Genomic DNA, 23,932 nt, shown 5'->3' with positions numbered 1-23,932 from the left:
TATTTTTGTTTACTGCAATAATTCTTATTTACCGGTACACTGTTTTGGGCTACAAAGTTATAAATAAGTTTAAATATTCTGCTAACCGGTTAGACACTGATTCACCCCCCCTCTCTGTGTCTTTGGGACTATCATTGAATCTAACAATTGGTATCAGAGCTTGGTCCTATATTTGTAAAAGCCTAACAGCTTGAGGGAGATTCTGACACTGGTACAAATGGAGAACTTAAGAAAATAGTTGGAAGGAGCTCTTGAAGATTTTGATGCAGAAAAATTGAAGAATATCAAACTTGAAGATGATCTGAGGACTGCTAAGGAATTCATTAAAGGACTTCAAGAAAATCTGGTTATAGCACAAAATAAGAGAAAGGAACTTCATGAGAAGATGTAGAATGATGATGATGAAAAGAAAAATCTTAGAGATATTGCGAATAAGTTGAGACAAGAAAACAGTAATATGAAGAATGAAATGCAAGATATGACTATGAGGTTATGTAAGGATATTGAAGATAGGAAGAAGAATGAAGAAGACTTGACTAGGAGACTTAATGATGCTGGAAATGAAAATCTGAGACTTGGTCATGAAAATCATATGTTAAAGACAGATCTGATTCACATGCAACATGATAAAGATGAACTTGTGAGACAAGTTGGAATTATGGAAAATGAGTTGGTTACTGCAAATAAACACAAAGACAAATTCAAGAAATGTTCAAAAGAACTTGATGACATGCTTAAAAGACAAAACCTGATGGAGATACAAATGGAATTGGATTTGACCATGGAGAAAGTTTGGATACTACAAACAATCAAGATCAGAACAAACCGGTAAGACAACCTAATGCTTATAAATTTAATGGGAAATGTTTTAATTGCAACAAGTATGGTCACAGAGCATATCAATGTAGTTTTAGAAATAATCAGAATATAAACTCACCCACCAGTCAATGTTCCAAATGCAACAAAGTTGGTCATAATTCAGAAAATTGCAGAATGAATGTGATATGCTATGTTTGTGGAAGATTTGGGCATTTATCTAATCAATGTAGATCACAAACTGGTCAAGGATATGGAAAGGCTATTCAGAGGAATAATGTAACTTGTTATGCATGCAACAAGATTGGACATATTGCAAAATTTTGTAGAAGCAAGAATACACCAGTGAACAATAAAGGATCTAATTTGAAGGGCAAAGAAAAGGTAGACGAAGTAAAGCAAGAATTTTCAAAACAATGGATTAAGAAGAGTGATCAGAAAATTGATGAAACTATCTTTGCATCGGTAGAAAAGAGTAATCCTCCACTGGTAGGAGACTCTTCATCTAACTGAGGAATAATCCTTAGGGGGTATTGAAGCAAGTTGAAAATCATGCATTCTACCCTTGGTTGATGGTGAGAAGATACATTTCTTCTTTACCGGAAAATGTGTTAAGTTTTCACTTAACTGGCGAGCATTTAATGTGATTTTAAAGAACCTTTTTGGTATAAAGCACCAAAAAACCCTCATTTGGAACTCACCAAGAATTCAAACATCAAAGAGCATGAAACTAAGCAAGAGCATTCTAAGGCGAAGCTGCGAAGTGATTTTCAGGCATTCAGAAATTCGGTTAAGAGGTATTTATCTTTGAAATGGCTTCCTCATTTTTCTTCCTGATTTTATTTCGAATTCTACCATTGTGGAAAATGTCAAACGCCCTAGACCCATGTTTAAGATTATCCCCGAGATTGCAAAATAGGATGATTCTATCGGAGCTTTTTCAAAAATTCCGAAGGGTGTAGCATTTGCTAAAGACCCTAGAATCTACATACATTGCAACATAGAAAACCTAGGGACTGAGGATTTGAAGAAAATATTTAATGAGGTTATTACTGATGGAAATGGTGTGATTAAGCCTGAACATAAGATTGTGGAAGACTTAGGTTTTCTAGAGATTCTGAACATTCCCAAATTTCCAATGGAAGTTGTAAGACTTCTATTGAGCAAAGTCCATGGAGAATTCATGTGGTTAGAGTCAGTTTGCAAAATAACCAGGGAAGCATTTAAGGTAGTTACTAGTTTACCTTCAACAGGTAGTAGACCTGATAAAACCAAGAAAATACCTAACAAGGGAGTTATGGATTTAACCAGGGCCACATATGATAGCAGGTCACTTAGAGTGAATGATGTTAAGGATATAAATGTGAGATATGTGAGTATGGTACTAGGATACAAAGCAACTCATGAAAATAGACCGAATTTTGTTTCTAGCCTTTGTATTCATAGTGCACATAAGATGGTGAACAATAATGCTAAGATTGATGTGTGTGAATGGCTTAAAGATGAATTAATTGACAATTTGAAGAAGATTAAGGGAGACAAGAAAGGTACTTTCCATTTTGGAAACCTATTGGTATGCTTGATGCTATACTTTACCAAAGAGATACCTGACATAGGTCACAAGGATTTTGGTTATGACATCCCAGTAGGAAGACATATACAAGAAGCTTTCACCGATATGGGCACTGACAGTGTTAAGAGAATCAAAGACTACTTCAAAACATTTCAAACTAAGATGAGAGCAAGAGAGAGACTACCACATAGCATAATTGATAAGTATGATAAGGAAATCTATTTTGTCATTAAGAGAGATGAAACATGGATGGAAGCAGTAAGCCCTAGAACTATTTGGGTTACTGAGATGGGATATGAGGTAGACCTATCTGTTCTGGAAACATATGCTAAAGCTCTACTTGATGCACCAAGGGAGCCATCTAAGAAATTCTTTGTAAATGTAGAAACTATTGAGAGTAATATATCTATGCGGAAGAGGACAAAAAGAAGAGAAAATTTTATCAGAGATGCTTCCAAGAAGGTCAAATAAATCAAAGAAAAGGTCATGAATATTAGTGGTATATCAGCAAGTGAGCTTGAAGGACTGCAACCTGAAGCACATGTTTCACTGGTTGTAACATCCTCCGATACTGACAGTGGTAAGGTTGTTGAGTTTAAAAGAGTGGAAAGGAAAAGGAAAACCTCACTGATACCTTCTCCTCCTCTGAAGAAAACCAGAACACTAAGTAAGAAGCAGCAGGCAGTTAGGGAACCAAAGAAGAAACTTACACCTAAGAAGAAACAGACATTGGTTACCCCCACTTTGAATGATCTACTGAATAAGATAATAGAGGAAGGTAATCTGTCTAATGTAAATAAATGGTATAATTCTTCCAATGATTTTGACAAAAACACCATTGAAGAAAGCATTATTTTGCAATTAGATATTTACAAGAAAGTTTTGATAGAAGTGATTGATGAGTTACCCAATGATTTATACATGAGATTGGAAGCTAAAAGGCCATCTATAAAGGAACTGGACAAAAAGTTGAAAGTTGAAGCATTCTTGGCTGTACATCCAAGAAATTCTAAGGAAGAGATAGATGAGCTTATTTCTGAAGCTAACCGGTGAATATTTGTTAGTGGACACTGGTAAGTGAGCCTGATGGCTGGAAGGGTTAAAAAAATTGCAGATGAGACTGCAGATAAATGGGATATATTCTTTGTAGAGAAGGAAAAGCAAGAGGAAAGAAGTAGACCAAAAATGGAAAAGACATTCAAGGTATATCAAAAGGACAAAGGAAAAGGTAAAGTAGGTGGTGTACCCTCTATAAAGATAACAAATAACATCCCTCAACCAACCCAAGACACCCCTCCATTAGCACCTTCATCACCAGTTCATACAGCTAATCCACCGGATATAGCTACTAAAGGTATAACACATTATGATACTAACCCAGAATCTGAGATAATTTTTACAATGAATGTAGATACTCAGGATATAAACATTATTATGGACAAAGAAACTTCAGAGGTTAAGGCAGATAGTGTTGAGGACAACAAGATTTATAGAAACTGGCACAAATTGTTGACTCTCAGGAAACTAAGATACCAGCTCAAACAGAGCAACCACAGAATGAGAAACAAATAGAGGACAAGACAACTTGCACAGAGCCACTAGAATCTGAGAAACCAACAGTGGTACAGAAAGAGAAATAATCTGAGGCAGAAGTTCATGTTGAATCTGTGACACCGATAGTTGCAGAGAAGCTTAATCAGACCGAAAAACCATTAAAGGTAGAGGTATAGACACAGACAGATCCACTGGAAGAAAATATAAGTAAAGTGGATGCATCTGATGGAAGTAAAGAGGATATAGTCAAGGTGATTGGTCAAACATCTGTTGAGAAGAAACCTACAGCAGAACCAAGCACATCTATAGGTGAATTCAGACCCACTAATATTACAGAGGTACTTTTGGATTCAATTAAAAGGATTACTAATTGCAATTCCTTAGCATTTAAGGCAATTGATAACACATTACCCATTCTGAAGATGATTGCACCTAATTGTAAGATAGATCACATTAATGATTCTTTAGGGAAATTGGACACATTGTCCAAATTCATTGCTAATAATGTAATAACTATAGATAAGGTGAATGAGGATACCATAAAGGAGAGAGTTGACAAAGAGAAAAACACATTCCTTGAAAACACCATAAAGAAATGTACTGATCATTTGGATACACTTTTATCAGTACTCAATTCTACAGTTTTGGAGTATAAGGATTTATATAAGGAAGCATGTAAACCTCACTGTTTAACAGAGGACATTTATGAGGAGATCAAACATACACAAAAATAAATTGATGACATTGCGGATAATATAATAGGTTCATCTGGCCTTATATCAGTTTTTGAGCAGGAAATGGCAGTTTTTTAGGAGAAGTTGGAAAAAGTTGAGAAATAGAAGGCAAGAATAAGGTCTAATGCCCGGGAACTAAAGGATAAACTTGGTCTGAGGTTGGATAGTCTTATTACTCAAAGAGTTGAAATATCTAAGGTAACAGTTCAAGGCGAGTGATCACCGGAGCAGTAAATGCACTATCTCACCGGTATGATCCAATAGACAGAGGCAACTCTAACTAATAGCAACAAGTTTATGCAGAGTTTGAATATGATTTTGGCAAACATCTTTCAGATTGTAACCAACCGATTGCACACTTTGAGGTAGCATTTTTGTACTTTTTTGTTTATTTATGACATCATTTGTCATTGATGTCAAAGGGGGAGTAGTGGTGAGAAAAATGCATGTACAGAGGAGATCACTTGCTCAGGGGGAGCACATCTTTTTGGATTTCAATTTTGGATAACAATTTTGATTTTTCTCATGAGTGTTGTCATCAATGCCAAAGGGGAAGATTGTTGGCATTCTACACTCTTATGAGAATAGTTGATGTTGTCATTGATGGCAACCAATTGGCAACTCACTAACAATTGGTTTCTACATGCCCAACATCACAAACTTCATACACTGGCAAACACCGGCACCTGCAGGCACTTACACCGGCATTCAGATTACATTAGCAACAAAGCATACTAACACTCCATCCGACATGGGATGAACTTTTGTTTATTGTAATATAATTATCTTTTGTAAGCCAACATGTCATATTGTAATAGACTCATATATGTATAAGATCTTATAGGTCATTTTGATAGAGAGGAGATGAGATGAGTAGAGATGTTAGTAGAAGATATGTATGGTAGAAAATAATTGTTTAGTGGCAACAAAGGTTTTTGGATAAGGTATCTATCTGAGCTTAAACTGGTACTGAACCTGGCATTAGAGATGTTGTTTTGAGCAGTACATTGTATTGGATTTATTAATCCATTTTGTAGTCAGTGTGAATCATTCATTGAGCAGTGAGCTCTAGATTGTTGGCCTCCCTACATGTGCAGGCCCCTTATTGTAAGTAGTATTTATTCATTGGCCAATGAGTAAATATTATGGGTCACAAATCCCACCAAGTTTTTTCCCACACTAGGTTTCCTCGTTAAATATCTTGTGTTATGGTGTGTTTCTATGTTGTCTCTATTATTTTTATTTACTGCAATAATTCTTATTTACCGGTACACTATTTTGGGTTGCAAAGTTATAAATAAGTTTAAATATTCTGCTAACCGGTTAGACACTGATCCACTCCCCTCTCTCAGTGTCTTTGGGACTGTCATTGAATCTAACAATGTCAATGAAATTGAATGCTTCACCAAAATCACTAAATGGGTAGTCAAAAAGGGGTGCCTAATTATGAGGAATACAAAGAATGAAAACCAAAAAATATTTCTATCACTTCAACTAAGTTATGAGTAGAACTATGGTTTCCAAAATCTATGAAAATGAATACCAACTTACTAAAAAAACATCAAATCACTACGAAACTCAAACAATGCTCTAAGAAAGCTCAACATACCGAAAAATCAATACCTATATCAAAATAATTCATAAATCCTTATCATTTTCAAACCCAAAACTCCAACACAAGCCAAAATCACTATAAATTGAAGCTAAGCACACCAACTAGCTAGTGTGGATGTTTCACCATCGACACTAGCAATGAAAAGAGAGTTTTTGTCCTCAACTAGGAAAAGAACTCTCAGAGTTCATTCTGGTAGCATATCCTTAAGTTGTTAAATTCAATATATGCAAATGACAACTCAAACTCAAATATATAAGAAGAGGGAAGAATTAGGGCAACACAATTTGAATTTGAATCCATTTCTCTCTCATTTCACTTTTGAAATAACATAAAATTTACCCCTTATAGTTTGATCCCTCTTGAGATCACAAAAATTAACTTTTAAAACACTTTATCTTGGAGTAATTTAGATATTTATCTAATTATTTATTAATGAGGTCCTTTATTACTTTTTCAAATAATGTTTACTTTTCTGTACTTTAGCTTGCATATGCACGTTGTACTCATATGACTGCTAAAGTGGGGGCTAAATGTAACGTCATAAATTGTATGCACTTGCTAAAGCAGTACAATTTAACACCTAGTTTAGCACCCGCCTTGGCGCAGTTGCATTTTGCATTTCATTTCCCCTTTAGCACTTAATTAATCAAATTAATTAGGTCTAAAGGTTTTATTTCATCATCTTCCACATCATAAAGTTGGGCCCTTTCATTAAAGCATGCCCCTTTCATTTTATTCCTCCAATACATCACTTAATCAAAAACCCTAATTAGGCCCTATTCTGAGCTTGGGGGCTTGATTTCGGGGGTCAAAACATCTCGAAATCACCTGTAACTTCGGGATTCTCTCTAAAATCATCATATCTGACGGCCTGAAAATTTGGTGAAAAGTTGTCGGGACCGTGGTGCCCAAAGTGCACACGGTCCCGGACATTTTTCCTGAAATTTTAGGAGCACGATCCAATCATAAAATAAAGCTTAACCCCAAGAAATTGGCGGGATATCCAATCTCTAGGTCGGCCAAAAGTTGGAATTAAGACCTAGGGTTTCATACATAAGAGCTCTCTTTCTTCATTTGAAGGGATCCGAATTTTGTTTTCAGGAACCTCATATGCAGTGAAAGAACAGATCTTTGAAGACTTCAACCACTCTCAACATTCATTCTCCAAGCATTCATCAAATCCATTCATTCACTTAGGGCTTTGAAGGCATTGAAGAGCAATAAGGGATCACCAACTGAAGATTGGCTTGTACTAATCCCTTGGGGTTGGGTATGATTTCATGTTGTTTTCATGTCTTTACATAAGCCTCATTATATCACTTACATTCATGCTTTAGATCACTTGGCATCTTGATTTGGAGCATTTACATTGTCATTTACAAGCAATTAGGGTTTACTTTCTAGGTTGCTCTAGTTTGCTTACTTGCATTTTAGATCTTGCACACACACAAGGTCTGCACACACATTACTTTTACAATACAACTTGGCTATTCGTGGAGGTGGAAATCACCGAAGTGGGGGTTTGACTAAGGTAAAACCCTATATAGCCGCCCAAACACCTTTTTCAGATATAAGTGCAGATTTCAGGATTCAGACGACGCCGCAAGTTACAGATCTGAAAGAAGCAGACGGAGACGGAACCACACACCAAGTTTCAGAGCAGAAGACCAGGACAGGGGCGTGGGGCGCCTTGGTCCTTCCAGGACAGGGGCGCTAGGCGCCCTCGTCCCTGGGACAGGGGCGCTGGGCGCCCTGGTCCTCCTAACAGACAGCAATTTTTAGCAGTTCGGACAGTTTTCCAGAGTGCAAAACAGCAGTTTCAGGTGCAGAATCAGGACAGTGGCGCCCGCGCCCCCGTCCCGAACATTTCCACTCAAATTTTGACTCCGGGTACGCATTTGCATTCTTGTCTTATCTTTGTATTTATAGCTTTCCATTTTTTAAGTTCAATTCTGCAATCTTGTTATTAGTTCATACTTGCATTTTAGGGTTAGGAATTGAACTTGCATAATCTTACCTTTCAATTACAACAAAGCAATAGAAACCCTAATAGGTAGCCTGTGGCTCTCTCTTTCACCAAAAAGAAGTAGCCAATTGTGCGATACCTCTAGGCTCTTTCGTATTCCGTAATGTGTGACAAAAGGTAGGATTAGGACATGTTAGCCTAGTCTCGCTTTTTCCCCCACACATTTTGGTGAACCTGACGTGAATCGAATTATTTCTTTCTTTTGCATTGCATTTGTTAGATCTAGATCTAGATTTAGTGTGTTTCATTTAAGTTTCATTTCATAAAAAGAAAAAGAAAAAAAAAGAAAAAGAAAGGAGTGTGTTTCTTTGTTTCTTTGCATTGTGTGTCTAAGTTTTATGCAACTTTTATTTCGAAATGTTAGATTTCTATTTGCAAGATATTCATGTTTATGATGATGTATGCAATTATGTTGATTATGAGTATAGCCAAGATGAATTAGATGAAGCTTTAGATGAGTTTTTGAACCCTAAAGATGCTAAACCTTTATTTTACCAAAAACTCATAAACCTTGTTACTATGCCATTTCGTTGTGATGAGAAAGATAAGTTGAATGATTCCTCTCAAGGGTACATTCCTATCAACTCTTCCACTGAATCTAGTAACATGGTTGTTTTCAATAATCTCCTCTATGAGGAGATGTCTCCTTTTGAGTCAAAAGATAAACCTTTTAATAGATATGATCATGCTTTGTTGGATGATGCTCTTGATGACTTTGTGGCTTTATCGAAATCTCTAAACAAGAACAAAACTTCTAAATTAGTTAACATGATAAACCTGAATGAGCATAATAAGCCTCTCTTTGAAGTCCAAGGTGCTTATCCTTCTCCCACCTTTCAAGTTCCTAAATCACCTCTCCTTACTGTCCAAGGAGGGTATGATCATGATTCCTTTCATACTCCGAATAAACCTATCATCACTGTGCAAGGAAGAAAACCTATAAGTCCTTATAATTATGCCAAGCAATTAACTAGAGAGAGTTATCATGTGGTTGCCCATACTTATCATACTAGAAATAATAGGCAACCTAATCCTCCTCCGATTATTCTAGCTCCTCTTCCTAATCCTCAACCAACTCTTCCGCAAGCTCCACGTATTTCACAAGTTCTTGGCAAGGAATATGATCTCATAGAACAACTTAAGGCTACCCCTGCTAAGATATCCCTTTGGGATTTGATTCAAACTTCTTCTGCTCATCACGGAATGTTACAAGATGCTTTGAAAGATTTGAATGTTCCTCCACCGAATACATCTAGTAATATAGTGTCTTTGGTTAACTCTGTGATGAATCCTAAAGCTCATATTGTGTTTACTCAAGATGAGTTGCCCACTAGTGAAATTCAACATCAATATGATCCTTTGATGATTGTGGTTATCATAAATGATACTGCTATAAGATGAACACTAGTAGATAATGGCTCTGGTCTTAATGTGTGTAGCATTAATCTTTTGCATAAGATGAATGTGGATACATCTCTAATTGAGCCTGACTCTCATCCTATTCGAGGCTTTGATAATGTGGCTAAAACTTCATTAGGTATTATCACCTTACCCGTCACAGTGGGGCCTGTTACTTTGCCTACTCCTATCCATGTTATGTCAAGAAATCTAACATACAACTTGCTATTAGGGAGACCTTGGATTCACAGTATGCAAGCTGTCCCCTCTACATTGCATAGACAAGTTAAATTTATTTATAACAATAAGACATATACCTCGATAGGTGATACTAATTTCCAAGCTTGTTTACAAACATCTACTTCCAAAGGGGGTTCTTCTAAGCTGTCCTCGTCTAGTGATGACTCTTTAAACAAGATACCTATCGGTGAATCCTCGCTCTCTGATGATAAAAATTCTTTGGATGAGTCTGGAGCTCTTGAAGAAGACTCTTCTCGATTTGAAACTACACATAAGAAGGATTTTGATCCTGAGAAGATTCTCGCAGACGACGATTGGGGATCTCTTGATTTTAATCCCACCTTTGTAGGTGAATATAAGGTTCCTTCTAGAGAGCTTAAAGTTGAAAAGAAGGAAGAAGCTAAAAATCAATCAACGCTACCTGAACCTATGAGTAATAACTTCGTGGCCGCTTCTCAAACTTCTTCTCCTTGCACTTCCAATTCTGAAGGGTTTGATTCTTTGTCTTATGAAAAACCACCTTCTCTTTCTGAAATGGCTGATCGTTATGGTCATGGTTTTCGCATTTTTGCTAAGCATGGGTATCATGGAAATGGTTGTGGCGCTCATGAACAAGGGATAAAGGTTCCTCTAGAGAATAATCTTCACAATTATGCCTTTGGACTTGGTTATAATCCCTGCAAGCGCACTAAAGCTTCTAGAAGACCATGTATTAGTGTTAATACTATTTCTACATCTCTATCAATGCAACACCCCGAGTATATTGATGAGGATCCTTCGTGTGCCTGTGCTTTGGATGTTTTTCCTACTGATGATTCTTTAGCTGAGTTTTTAGGAGCATATGATACTCTTCCTCGTTATCATCACAATAGGGGACTCCCTTATTGTTTGAACACTGAAGCCTATTTTGGAAAAGAGATTGATAATGATGAGATTGTGAAAGAATTCCCTCAGTTAAAGGATACTCCTCAACAAAGTAATCTTCTCATAAGTGACACCACTGATGTTAAGATGGATCCTTGCAATGAAGAAAAAGTTATTAAAATTGGAAAATGTCTGGACGAAGAGGAACAAAAACAATATGATGATTTATTGCGTGAATTCCCTGAGATCTTTGCTTGGACATATTCTGACATGCCTGGTATAGATCCTAAGATTGTCACTCATAATATTGTCTTAGTTCCTGATGCTAAGCTCGTGAAACAAAAGATTCAAAAAATGAATCCTGAGGTGGCTCTGCTTGTTAAGGCTGAGATTGAAAAATTATTGGAGGCTGGATTTATCCGCCCTATTGATTATTCCCCATGGATTTCAAATATTGTCGTTGTGGCTAAACCAGATAATAAAATAAGAATGTGTACCAATTTTTGAGATTTAAATAAAGCTTCTTTAAAAGATGATTTCCCTCTTCCAAACATTGACATGATAGTTGATTCTACGGCAGGACATGCCTTGTTATCCCTCATGGATGGTTTTTCAGGATACAATCAAATTTTCATTAACCCTCAAGATCAATTCAAAACTGCTTTCACCACTCCTTGGGGTACGTTTTGTTGGATAATGATGCCTTTCGGACTTAAAAACGCCGGCGCAACTTATCAACGAGCGATGACCCTTATCTTTCACGATTACATGCATAAGATTTTAGAAGATTATGTTGATGATGTTTTAGCCAAATCCATTCTCCGCATAGATCACATTAAGATCCTTCGTCAAATCTTTGAAAGGATTCGTAAATATCACATGCGCTTGAATCCCCGAAAATGTGTTTTTGGTGTGGATAGTGGAAAACTATTAGGATTCATAGTTTCGCATCGTGGGATTGAGGTGGATACTAAGAAAATAGATGCTATTGTCAACATGCCACCTCCTAGAAATGTGTCTCAACTCAAAAGCTTACAAGGAAAGATTCAAGCTATTCGTAGGTTTGTATCTCAACTTGCGGATCGTACTTTTCCTTTTACTCAACTTCTCAAAAAGAATATCACTTTTAAATGGAATGAAGACTGTCAACAAGCATTTGAATATTTAAAAGTGTATTTGGCTAATCCTCCTATCCTTCGACCGACCGAACCTTCTAAACCCTTCCTTCTTTATACAACTGCTTCCTCTCATGCTCTTGCAGCATTATTGGCAAAACATGATAAAGATGGTAAGGAGTGCCCGGTTTATTATATAAGTCGTACCTTACTCGATTATGAGACCCGATATTCTGCGATAGAAAGACAATGCTTGGCCTTGGTGTTTGCGACTCAGAAATTGAGACATTATCTTTTAAATTCAGAAGTCCACGTCATGGTAAAGTTTGATCCGTTGAAGCATCTTTTCTCTAAAACTGATTTATCAGGACGCCTAGCTAAGTGGGTTATGATGTTAACTGAATTTGACCTTAAATTTGTTTCACAAAGAGCAATTAAAGGGCAAGCATTGACCGATCACTTAGTTGAGGCCCCTTCACCTTTCTCCTTCCCTAACCCTAAGTCTTTTCCTGATGACTTCATCCTTTGTACAGAGAAAGATGAAACTTGGGAGTTATACTTTGATGGCTCTAAGTGTCGTATGGGATCGGGGGCAGGTGTTGTTCTGATTTCTCCTACAAAGAAGTCCATTCCCTTATCTTACCGTCTCAATTTCCTATGTACCAACAACATTGCTGAGTATGAGGCTCTTATAGCAGGAATAAAGGCAGCCTTGGCTTTGAATATAAAACACATACATATTTTTGGAGATTCTCAACTGATTATAAGACAAGTAACAGGACTGTATCAAGCAAAACAAGACAAATTATCGCAATATAAAGACCTTGCTATCTCTTTGTTACAAAAATTTGATTCTTACACCATAGAACCTGTTCCTCGAAAAGATAATCGACATGTGGATGCAATGGCATGTGTGGCTTCTCTTGTATCTTTAGAGGACCCTGTGGTTAATCTTAAATTTGTTATTCACAACCTTATTTCTCCAGCTATTGTAGATGATTCCAGCCTGGTGACATGTTGTGACTTTATAGACTCAGATGAATGGTACTCGCATATCGTAAGATACTTGACTGATGGTACCTTTCCTGATTCCGCCAATAGGAACACCAGGGCTAGAGTTCGCAAGTTGTCTGCTAGATATATCATTCTTTCTAATGTTCTTTACCGAAGGCATTATAACGGTCTTCTCCTTCGTTGTCTTAACAAATCAGAAATCCCTATTGCTCTTGAAGAGGCGCATTCAGGTGCCTGTGGGGGGCATTTTGGAGGCAAATCCTTGGTTCAAAGATTGCTCCATATGGGATATTATTGGCAAACTATGCAGCAGGATTCTTTTTCATTTGTTAAGAAATGTCATCAATGTCAACAACACAATAATTTGATTCATGCTCCTACCCAAGAACTCCGTTCTCAGGTAGCCTCTTGGCCTTTCTCTGCATGGGGGTTGGATCTCATCGGTAAAATCTCTCCTCCTTCATCTCAAGGACATACTTTCATTATAACCACAACAGATTACTTTACAAAGTGGGTAGAAGCTGTTCCTCTTCGCTCTACTACTGCTGAAGTGATTTGTCGATTTCTTCTAGAAAACATTATTTCTCGATTCGGGATACCTTCCACTATAATCTCTGATAATGGGACATCTTTTAAGAACAAGGATGTGAAGAAATTTCTCAAGAAGTATCATATCAAACATCGATTTTCTACACCATACTATCCTCAATCAAATGGTCAAGCCCGAATCATCCAATAAAATAATTGAACAAATTCTTCACAAAACCATGAATAAGCATGGTAAGGATTGGAGTACTCAGCTAATCTATGCTCTTTGGGCCTACCGAACGAGTGTACGAATTGCTACAGGAACTACCCCTTATAATCTTGTTTATGGTGTTGATGCTATTATGCCTTTAGAATTAGAGATTCCATCACTTAGAGTTTCTCTCAAAGGTATAGTAGATGATGACTCTTATAGAGAAAAAAGGCTTCAACAGCTTGAGATGCTTGATGAACAACGTATAAATGCTCTTGAGCATATTCAAGCATATCACAAAACTCTACAACGAAGCTATAATGATAAGGTTATTCAACGTTCCTTCTCAGTAGGTGACTTAGTCCTCTATGAGATTCAGTGCAATGTGAATGCCTTACCTGAAGAAAAGTGAAAATTTAGTCCTAATTGGCTTGGACCGTATATCGTTATTGAAGATTATGGATCAGGTGCTTACAAAATAGCAGATGTAGACGGTACATCTCTTAAAGACCCTATAAACGCTATGCACTTGCGTAGATACTATGCTTAATTCCTCATTCCTTATCATTCATCTATTTCCTTTCTCACTTCTTCAAAATTGGATAATATGTTAGCATATCTTTGTTAGAGCAAATAGAATTAAATGATGTTTTGTTTAATCTATATTGCTTCATTCCTGACAAGCGTGTTCCTTTACTTTATGGTTTGTCTTGAATTCATTTATGTAAATTGCAAAAGATTTACATTTTTCATTATGTAGACATATTATACAATGTTTTTATGTGTTAAGTTGAATCATGTCATGTTGTGTTTAAATTCAAATTAAATCACATTAGCTATATGATTCGTAGGCTTAATACATACTTTCTTCCTTATCATCAATGTAGTACTTGATCAAATATTTTAATTAAGTCACACATGTATCAATTTAATCATGGAGCATTGAGAAATCAATCACATGGAAATTAGATTCAGAACATACATATACATCTACCAAATGTATTAATTTTAATCAAAATACACATTGTTTTAGACATTAAAGATAACACGTTTGAGACAAAAAAGCATGTATATATATATATGTGTGTGTGTGTGTGTGTGTGTGTGTGTGTGTGTGTGTGTGTGTGTTTGTGTGTGTGTGTGTGTGGATCAATATACAAAGGTAGATCCCTATACACCCAAAATGTGACCTACCCTACATCATAAAATCATCTCCTATCCCTAGGGCTGGTAGCTGGAGAGTGACGACTAGATGCTCCCTCCTGATCCGGCCGTGCAGGTGGACCCATAGGGGTATACCGTGATATAGATCGTGAATGGCTCCGAGAGGAACTCCTACGATCCCTATCCATAAGGATCACGTGATACGAGGTAGCCTCAGCCTAAGCGGCTGCTAGATCACGTTGTGCCCACTGAAGGTCCTCTGATAGAGTCTTCTCTCTCTCCCTCCATATCTCTACCTGTACTCAAAATGGGGAAAACAAATCATCATGCCGACCCGCGTTCCCTTGAGGTCTATAAGCAACCTGGGAGGAACTAGGGATCTGCGCTGTCGTGGAGATATCTGTCACTGCTTGCTGGATCAAGGAGCGCCACTCCTGCACATTAGCTGTAGCAGTAGAACAAATTTTGTGTTAGTACCATTTTATATCATCAAAACATTAATCAATCAATATAAACCTACTATACCTAGTTCTCCCTCACGCCAGTAGGGATCGTGATATGGAAGCATCTGTGACTGGGAACTACTAGGCTCCCCACGCTTGAACGATCTGTGCGCGATAGGTACAGGTCTCCGTATCGCCTCGTGTTCCCCCTTCTGGGGAATAACAGGAGGATCTAAGGCTATGGTATCATCTCCTGAATGGTGAGGAGCTGCATCTGACTCCTCCTTGTCATCTCTATCCTCCTCCTCATCTGCATCCTCATTCTCCTCATCATCATCTCTCTCCTCCTCCTCGTCATCCTCGTCCTCCTCCTCCTCGGCACTAGGCTGATCTCCTATAGGCGGATCAGGACCTCCTGTCTCCTCATGACCCTCTCCCTCCTCTGGCTCCTCTGATCTGGATCCCTGATCCTCATCTTGATCTCCATGCCTCCATGGACCTGGATGGCTTGTCGAGTGATTTGGTGGAAAGATAGGCCCTGGGTATGATCTCATAAACCATGAGAGATTCCTACGCTATGCCCTGGGGTCTGCAGCATAATCAGTGACCACATCCTAGTCGGACCCCTCTATATCTGTGATCTCGATATCATCTATCATCGGTCTCGCTACTGCTCTGGGTCTGGGAAGGACTCGTGAGTGTCGAGTGTAGATGGGCACATCGGCTGGAACACACTGCTAGACCAAACTGCCTCCGTACTCGGTCAAAGTAGAATGGGACTATGATGTGTGGATATCGCCCTCTCAGTAGGCGGTTCCTCTGTAAGCATGCTAACTGTCTCTCCATCCCATCCCATCTGTGCATCGTAGATATGGTCTCCACACAGTCACCTCAGCTGTCAATCTATCAAATGTCACTCTCCAATACAATAGATCTCCAAATATCCACTTGCTAGTAAGTGGATAAGCAAATACCCTAGGTCGCTCGCTAGCCGCACTCATCAGATAGCCGACAGGCCTGGTGCATGTAAAGTGCTCAAATATCCACACCTGCAGAAGTGTGCTGCAACCCTATCCAAAAACATACTCCTCGAGGTCGTGATAGAGATGTGCAAGCATACTCCGACCCTAGGCGTATACTCTCCTATGTCTCTCCATCACCCTAATGCACCATGTGAGACCCCCATGCATGTGCGTACCTCGCCCATTAGGGCAAACAGCTAGTGCAATGATGGCTATCATAAGACGTCTCATGAGGGGCACCTCTCCTGTAGGATGTAAGAGCCAGCTGACCATGATACGACCTCTCATCTCACTTGGCATGACTCTCCCTATGCAATATACCTGCTCCCTCTGATGATCCTCTACTGATCGATCAGTCGCATATGTCACGGTAGCTTCCTTGATCGGTAGGCGAAGAATGCGGTACACATCCTCAAGTGTCATGTCATCTCCCCTACTGGAAGCTGGAACGTGCATGTGTCAGGATCCCATCGCTCCATGAGTTCCATCAGCATCGCGGGATGAAATCGAATGGCCGGCATAAGAATCATAGACCACAAACCTACTATTGACAATGTGTCTCTCTCTGCCTGAGTCAGTCGAGGAATCTGATCTCGCAAATTGTGAAGAATTTTCCCCACTGTGTGCTCTCTCATGTACGGGAGACCCTGCATCACAAAAACATAACTATAATCAGTACTCAATCATCAAAAAGCATTCATGCAAACTGTCGAACATCGTATGCTAACCCTGACATCTCTTGCCAAGTCCTGATTGGGACCATGGCGCCCTGTCAGGGACCATGGCGCCCTGAGGGGACCATGGCACCCCACAGGGACCATGGCACCCTGGGTGGGACCCAGGGTTAGGTTCCAGGGCCCGCAAATGATCACAGAAAGTCAAATGCAGAAAATCAAAAGTCAACGTTCAGTCAACTCACCTCATCCAGTGGCTCATCGTCGATCACGGCCTGTCGCATGATCTCAATCCTCGTGGGACGCTCTGGTCATCGTGAAGGCATGATGATGGCTATGTGGGCTTCGTTGCAATGAACAGTACTCAGAATCAACAAAGTGACAAATGTAAATGTCACTTTCAAGGTATATACTTTCATTCCTTTACCTTTACTTTCAAAAACCCTAATTTTCCTCTTTCACTCATTGCATCATAACTTGAGTTTGGGAGATGCGATTTTCAAACCGTTTGTTGCGTAGGAATCGTATTTTCATTCCCCTACTCTCGGGATGTTCCAAAAAGTGCTCTAATGAAGCCTTTTCAGTGAACATCCCTCATCAATACTCTCTTACACAATTTGTCGTCAGTAAACATGTTACCCTGTTTCACCTCCCTAATAAGCAAGTCAAAATAGGGGGGGGCATATAGCTACTCACAAATTTCATCACTTTCCTTAGTAAGCATTAGGTGATTTTGTGATCTAACATGTGTTTTGTAGGGTGCGGTTCCTAACTGTGTACTGCAAATACCGCTGGGGGCTTCGTCCGACAACTTATGGATATATCCTTTTTCAAATAATGTTTACTTTAATGTACTTTAGCTTGCATATGCACGTTGTACTCATATGACCGCTAAAGTGGGGGCTAAATGTAACATCATAAATTGTACGCACTTGCTAAAGCAGTACAATTTAACACCTAGTTTAGCACCCACCTTGGCGCAGTTGCATTTTGCATTTCATTTCCCCTTTAGCACTTAATTAATCAAATTAATTAGGTCTAAAGGTTTTATTTCATCATCTTCCACATCATAAAGTCGGGCCCTTTCATTAAAGCGTGCCCCTTTCATTTTATTCCTCCAATACATCACTTAATCAAAAACCCTAATTAGGCCCAATTCTAAGCTTGGGGGCTTGATTTCGGGGGTCAAAACATCTCGAAATCACCTGTAACTTTGGGATTCTCTCTAAAATCATCATATCTGACGGCCCTGAAAATTTGGTGAAAAGTTGTCGGGACCGTGGTGCCCGGAGTGCACACGGTCCTGGACATTTTTCTCAAAATTTTAGGAGCACGATCCAATCATAAAATAAAGCTTAACCCCAAGAAATTGGCGGGATATCCAATCTCTAGGTCAGCCAAAAGTTGGAATTAAGACCTAGGGTTTCATACATAAGAGCTCTCTTTCTTCATTTGAAGGGATCCGAATTTTGTTTTCAGGAACCTCATATGCAGTGAAAGAACAGATCTTTGAAGACTTCAACCACTCTCAACATTCATTCTCCAAGCATTCATCAAATCCATTCATTCACTTAGGGCTTTGAAGGCATTGAAGAGCAATAAGGGATCACCGACTGAAGATTGGCTTGTACTACTCCCTTGGGGTTGGGTATGATTTCATGTTGTTTTCATGTCTTTACATAAGCCTCATTATATCACTTACATTCATGCTTTAGATCACTTGGCATCTTGATTTGGAGCATTTACATTGTCATTTACAAGCAATTAGGGTTTACTTTCTAGGTTGCTCTAGTTTGATAACTTGCATTTTAGATCTTGCACACACACAAGGTCTGCACACACATTAATTTTACAATACAACTTGGCTATTCATGGAGGTGGAAATCATCGAAGCGGGGGTTTGACTAAGGCAAAACCCTATATAGCCGCCCAAACACCTTTTTCAGATATAAGTGCAGATTTCGGGATTCAGACGACGCCGCAAGTTACAGATCCGAAAGAAGCAGACGGAGACGGAACCACACACCAAGTTTCGGAGCTGAAAGACTAGGACAGGGGCGTGGGGTGCCCTGGTCCTGCCAGGACTGGTCCCTGGGATAGGGGTGCTGGGCGCCCTGGTCCTCCTGACAGACAGCAATTTTTAGCAGTTCGGACAGTTTTCCAGAGTGCAAAACAGCAGTTTCAGGTGCAGTTTCAGGTGCAGTTTCAGGACAGTGGCGCCCGCGCCCTCGTCCTGAACATTTCCACTCAGATTTTAACTCTGGGTACGCATTTGCATTCTTGTCTTATCTTTGTTTTTACAGCTTTCCATTGTTTAAGTTCAATTTTGCAATCTTGTTATTAGTTCATACTTGCATTTTAGGGTTAGGAATTGAACTTGCATAATCTTACCTTTCAATTACAACAAAGGAATAGAAACCCTAATAGGTAGCTCGTGGCTCTCTCTTTCACCAAAAAGAAGTAGCCAATTGTGCGATGCCTCTAGGCTCTTTTGTATTCCGTAATGTGTGACAAAAGGTAGGATTAGGACATGTTAGCCTAGTCTCGCTTTTTCCCCCACACACTTCCTTTCTTCAATATTTCATTCGCAATGTAACAATCACTAACTCCTGCCTCATAGCTTTCAAGGCATATAAAAACTACAACTTCTAGACACCAGCAACCATACCATGGTTGTTGGTGTTCCAGTTACAACTAATTGAGCATCTTTATATTCCATTTATCAACATTGACACCAAAATAGACCCTACAAGAAAAAATAATTGAGGAAATACAAAACGGTCACCATGGACCTTTATTCAAACCAAAATAAATCAAAACCCCTAAAACTCCTAATTCACACTTAGACCAAAACAAAATGTCAAGTTGGTGCTCCTACACCATACACCCAAAGAGAAAAATATTTCATCCTCCTGATGAAATGAGGTCTTCAACTTTGACTCCGTGTTGGTTAATTTCTACTTCAGACATCGAGGTTGCATCCTCATTTGGTAAACCAAGCCATTTGACCAAGTACTCATCATACTTCTTCCTTGTTTTCTTCACCACTTTGGAATCTAGGATAGCTTTAAGCTGCATGGGTTGATTAGGTGGAAGATATTTAATCCAATCCACATCAACATCCTCAAGTTTGCCTTCTTCCTAATGTGCGACAATAGATCCCCTAGAACGGTATAAATCAGCCACATTGAAGATTGGTGAGATGGCAACTCTTTGTGGGAGTTCAATCTCATATACATTGTGACCGAACTTGTGTACTATTCTTCAAGGACCATTTTTTTTCATCATCAACTTGTTGTATTTGCCTTTGGGAAACCTCTCCATTCTGAGATAAGAAAACACCATATCCCTAACCTTATATTGGACGTCTTTCTTTCTCAAATCTGCACTCTCTTTATACTTTCCCACACTCTTCTTCAAAGTATCTCTGACCTACTCATGGATATCTTTCATGGTTACAATAAAATCTTCAACATGTGCACTTCTTTTTTTCAATCCACTTATGTCTCTCATCTCATAGACTCCTCTTGGATGCATTCCATAAACAACCTCAAATGGACTTTTACCAATACTTATGGTTGACTGAGTCATTATAGGCATATTCATCCTATGACAAGATCAAATCCCAAGCTTCCTTATGTTCCTTTGTCAAACATCTCAATAAATTTCCCAAAGATCTATTCACAACCTCAGTTTTCCCATCTGTTTGAGGATGGTAGGTAGAATTGAAAGTTAAATTAGTCCCTAGACTCCTCCACAAGGTTCTCCAAAAATGGCTCATGAAATTGGGATCTCTATTTGATACTATAGACAATGGAAAACCATGAATTATTACTATCTCTCTAAATAATAAATATATAATATGAGAAGTATTATTATTTGTCTTACATGCAATGAAATGTGCCATCTTACTAAATCTATCCTCTACTACATAAACACTATCAAACTCTCTTGAAGTCCTTGGTAGTCCCAACACAAAATCCATACTTATTGACTCTCATGGTCTACTTGGTATGGGTAAAGGTTGATATAAACCATCATTAGATATTGAGCCCTTAGCCCGTTGACATATCATATAACTATCAACAAAAATTTTCACATCCAAGTGCATCTTTGGCCAATAATCAAACCTCTTGACCTGTTCCAAAATTTTATCACAACCAAAATGTCCCCCTAAAGTGCCACAATGTTTTTCCTTTACCAAATTCTCCCTTACTGAGCATTTAGGCACACACAACTAGACCCCCTTGAAGATTAAACCATCTTGTATCATAAAATCCTCATAGTCCTTATGAAATGAACCTTGAAATATATGGCATACTTTAAAATCATCACTGAAATTTGCATCAATAGCATACATACCTATAAAACTATATATTCCCACACTTTGGAGTTGCACTTCTTGTACTCGTCCTACTCTTCTACTCAATGCATAAACTACTTTGTTGGCTTGACCTTTCTTATGTTTGATGGTGAATGTATAAGCCTAGAGATATTCTACCCATTTTATGTGTTTATGACTTAGTTTCTCTTTGTTGTTAAGAAAATGCAAAGCATGATTATCAATGAATACTACAAACTCCTTAGGTAGAAGGTAATGTCTCCATTTTTTAAGTTCTTGGACCATGGCATAAAACTCCAAATCATATGATGAATATTTCTTTTTGGATTCATTTAGTTTTTCACTAAAGAAAGCAATTGTGTTTCCTTCCTGACTTAATACTACCCCTATTGCAAACCCACTAGCATCACACTCAATAGTAAATACTTTACCAAAATCAGGAAGTGTAAGGATTGGCTGTTGTGATACCTTTTTCTTCAAGAATTAAAAACTCTGATCTTCTTCCTTTGTCCATTGAAACCTGATCTTTTTCTCCCCCTTAATGGTGTCAATCATTGGTGCTACAATATGACTGAAATTTTTGATAAATTTCCTATAAAAACTTGCCAAACCATGGAAACCCCTAACTTCTCCAACTATCCTAGGTGTAGGCCAACTACTTATCGCTCCCACTTTGGTGGGATCCATCTTCAAAGTTCCTTGGGAGATCACAAATCCTAAATAGACAAGTTCCTCTTTCATCCACACACACTTCTTGAGGTTGATCTTTATTCTTTCCTCGTTCAATCTCCTTAACACCCTGTCCAAGTGTTCCAAATGTTTTTCTTTTGTTTTGTTGTAAACTAAGATGTCATCCAGGTATACTACTACAAAAATTTTGATAAAATCCCTTAAGACCTTATTCATGAGTCTCAGGAACATACTAGGAGCATTAGATAACCCAAAGGGCATCACTAACCATTCATAGAGGCCTTCATTGGTTTTAAATGTTGTTTTCCACTCATCACCTTCTCTAACCCTTATCTAATGATAACCACTCCTTAAATATATCTTTGAAAAGTACCTTGCACCTGCTAGGCTATCCATGAGGTGTTCTATCTGAGGTATAGGAAATATGTACCTAATTGTGATTTTGTTTATATCCCTAGAGCCCATGCAAAGTCTCCACTTCCCATCCTTTTTGGGTGCCAAAATAGTGGGCACAACACATGGACTTAGGCTCTTTCTTACTAAACCTTTATCCAGCAACTCTTGAACCTGATTTTTGATCTCCTCATTTTGTTGAGGTGTCATCTTATGTGTTGCCTTATTGGGCAGACTTGTACCAAGTATTAAGTCAATGTGATGACTTACATCTCAGACTGGAGGCAAAGCATTTGGCAACTCCTCCACTACTATATTCTCATACTTGTTAAGTAGACCCTGCACTTCACTTGGGACTTCTTCTTTGTCACTGGTTGCAGTATTGCAAATTGGATTAGCTACAATGGTATATCCACATCCTTCGTCCTCAAGGTCCTTCAAAAACTCCTTCTCCTTCACCACCATGACACTAGGTCCTTCATGAGCTACACCCATATCTTCTTGCAATGGTCCAAGGGTATAAAACACTCCATCCTTCTCAATAACATAAATTTTTTTATGCCCATCATGTTGGGCTCTCCTATCAAATTGCCAAGGCCTTCCAAGAAGAAGGTGGCATACATTCATTGGAACAATATCACATAGAACTTTATCCTTGTAAGGACCCATATTAAACTCTACCAATGCCTTCTCATTCACATGTACTTGTTGTCCCTTATTAAACCATGATATCTTATAAGGGTTTTGATGAGGGATTCTATTTAGCTTAAGTGTTTCTACCATTTCTAAAGACACTATATTATCTATTGAACCTGAATCAACTATAACTTTGCATACCTTGCCTTGGGATTTACAAGTTGTTCAGAACAAAACTTTCCTTTGAGGAGGCTCCTTGTTGATTGGTACTTTTATTAGAGTCCTTTTAATCATTGGAGATTATCCTATCTCCAGAATGACATGAACAGAAGGAGAGTTCACACTCCCTTCATCCTCCTCCTGCACTAGTTGGTTCCTCTTATCTCCATTATAAGAACTTATACCTGCTTTATCAGGACACTTCCACGTTGGATTCCCAATTTGGTTGCAGTTATAGCACTTTCCTAAGAAAGTATTAGAACCCCTTCCTGGTCCATTGAATCTTCCTTTGCCTCTCAGTCTCCTACCTCTAAAACTTCCTCTTGAATCACCATTAGACTCTAGGTTTGTATTCTGCTCACCTGGGTCCTTTTGTAGTCCTCTTCCACTATGATTTCCTCTGCCTCTAAAATTTCTTCCCCTACATCTTCCTTGATGTTCTTGCTTTCTCTTAATCTTTTCTTCAGCCTTACAAGTGAGTTGATAGCATTCTTCCATAGTCCTTGGGGTGGCCAAGCTCAGTTCATCATGTATGTTGAATCTCAGCCCATTGAGATATCTTGAAATCTTCTCCACCTCATCTTCATGGTGTCTGGATCTCAAAGTCAGTTTGTGGAATTCTTCAATATAGGACATAACATCCATATCCTCCTACTTTAGA

General features: G+C 38.5%; 1 protein-coding gene across 1 annotated transcript; it reads right to left on the bottom strand.

The window, feature by feature from the left end:
* Positions 1 to 22,689: 22,689 nt before the first annotated feature.
* Positions 22,690 to 23,199, bottom strand: LOC131063114 (uncharacterized). The gene has a single exon (XM_057996881.2). It carries the CDS (start codon positions 23,197 to 23,199, stop codon positions 22,690 to 22,692), a length of 510 nt encoding a protein of 169 aa, XP_057852864.2.
* Positions 23,200 to 23,932: the final 733 nt, after the last annotated feature.

Source organism: Cryptomeria japonica, chromosome 11, assembly GCF_030272615.1.
Source record: "Cryptomeria japonica chromosome 11, Sugi_1.0, whole genome shotgun sequence".
Classification (NCBI taxonomy): domain Eukaryota; kingdom Viridiplantae; phylum Streptophyta; class Pinopsida; order Cupressales; family Cupressaceae; genus Cryptomeria; species Cryptomeria japonica.
Note: the sequence above shows the minus strand (reverse complement) of the source record. Positions and strands in the feature narration are given on the sequence as shown.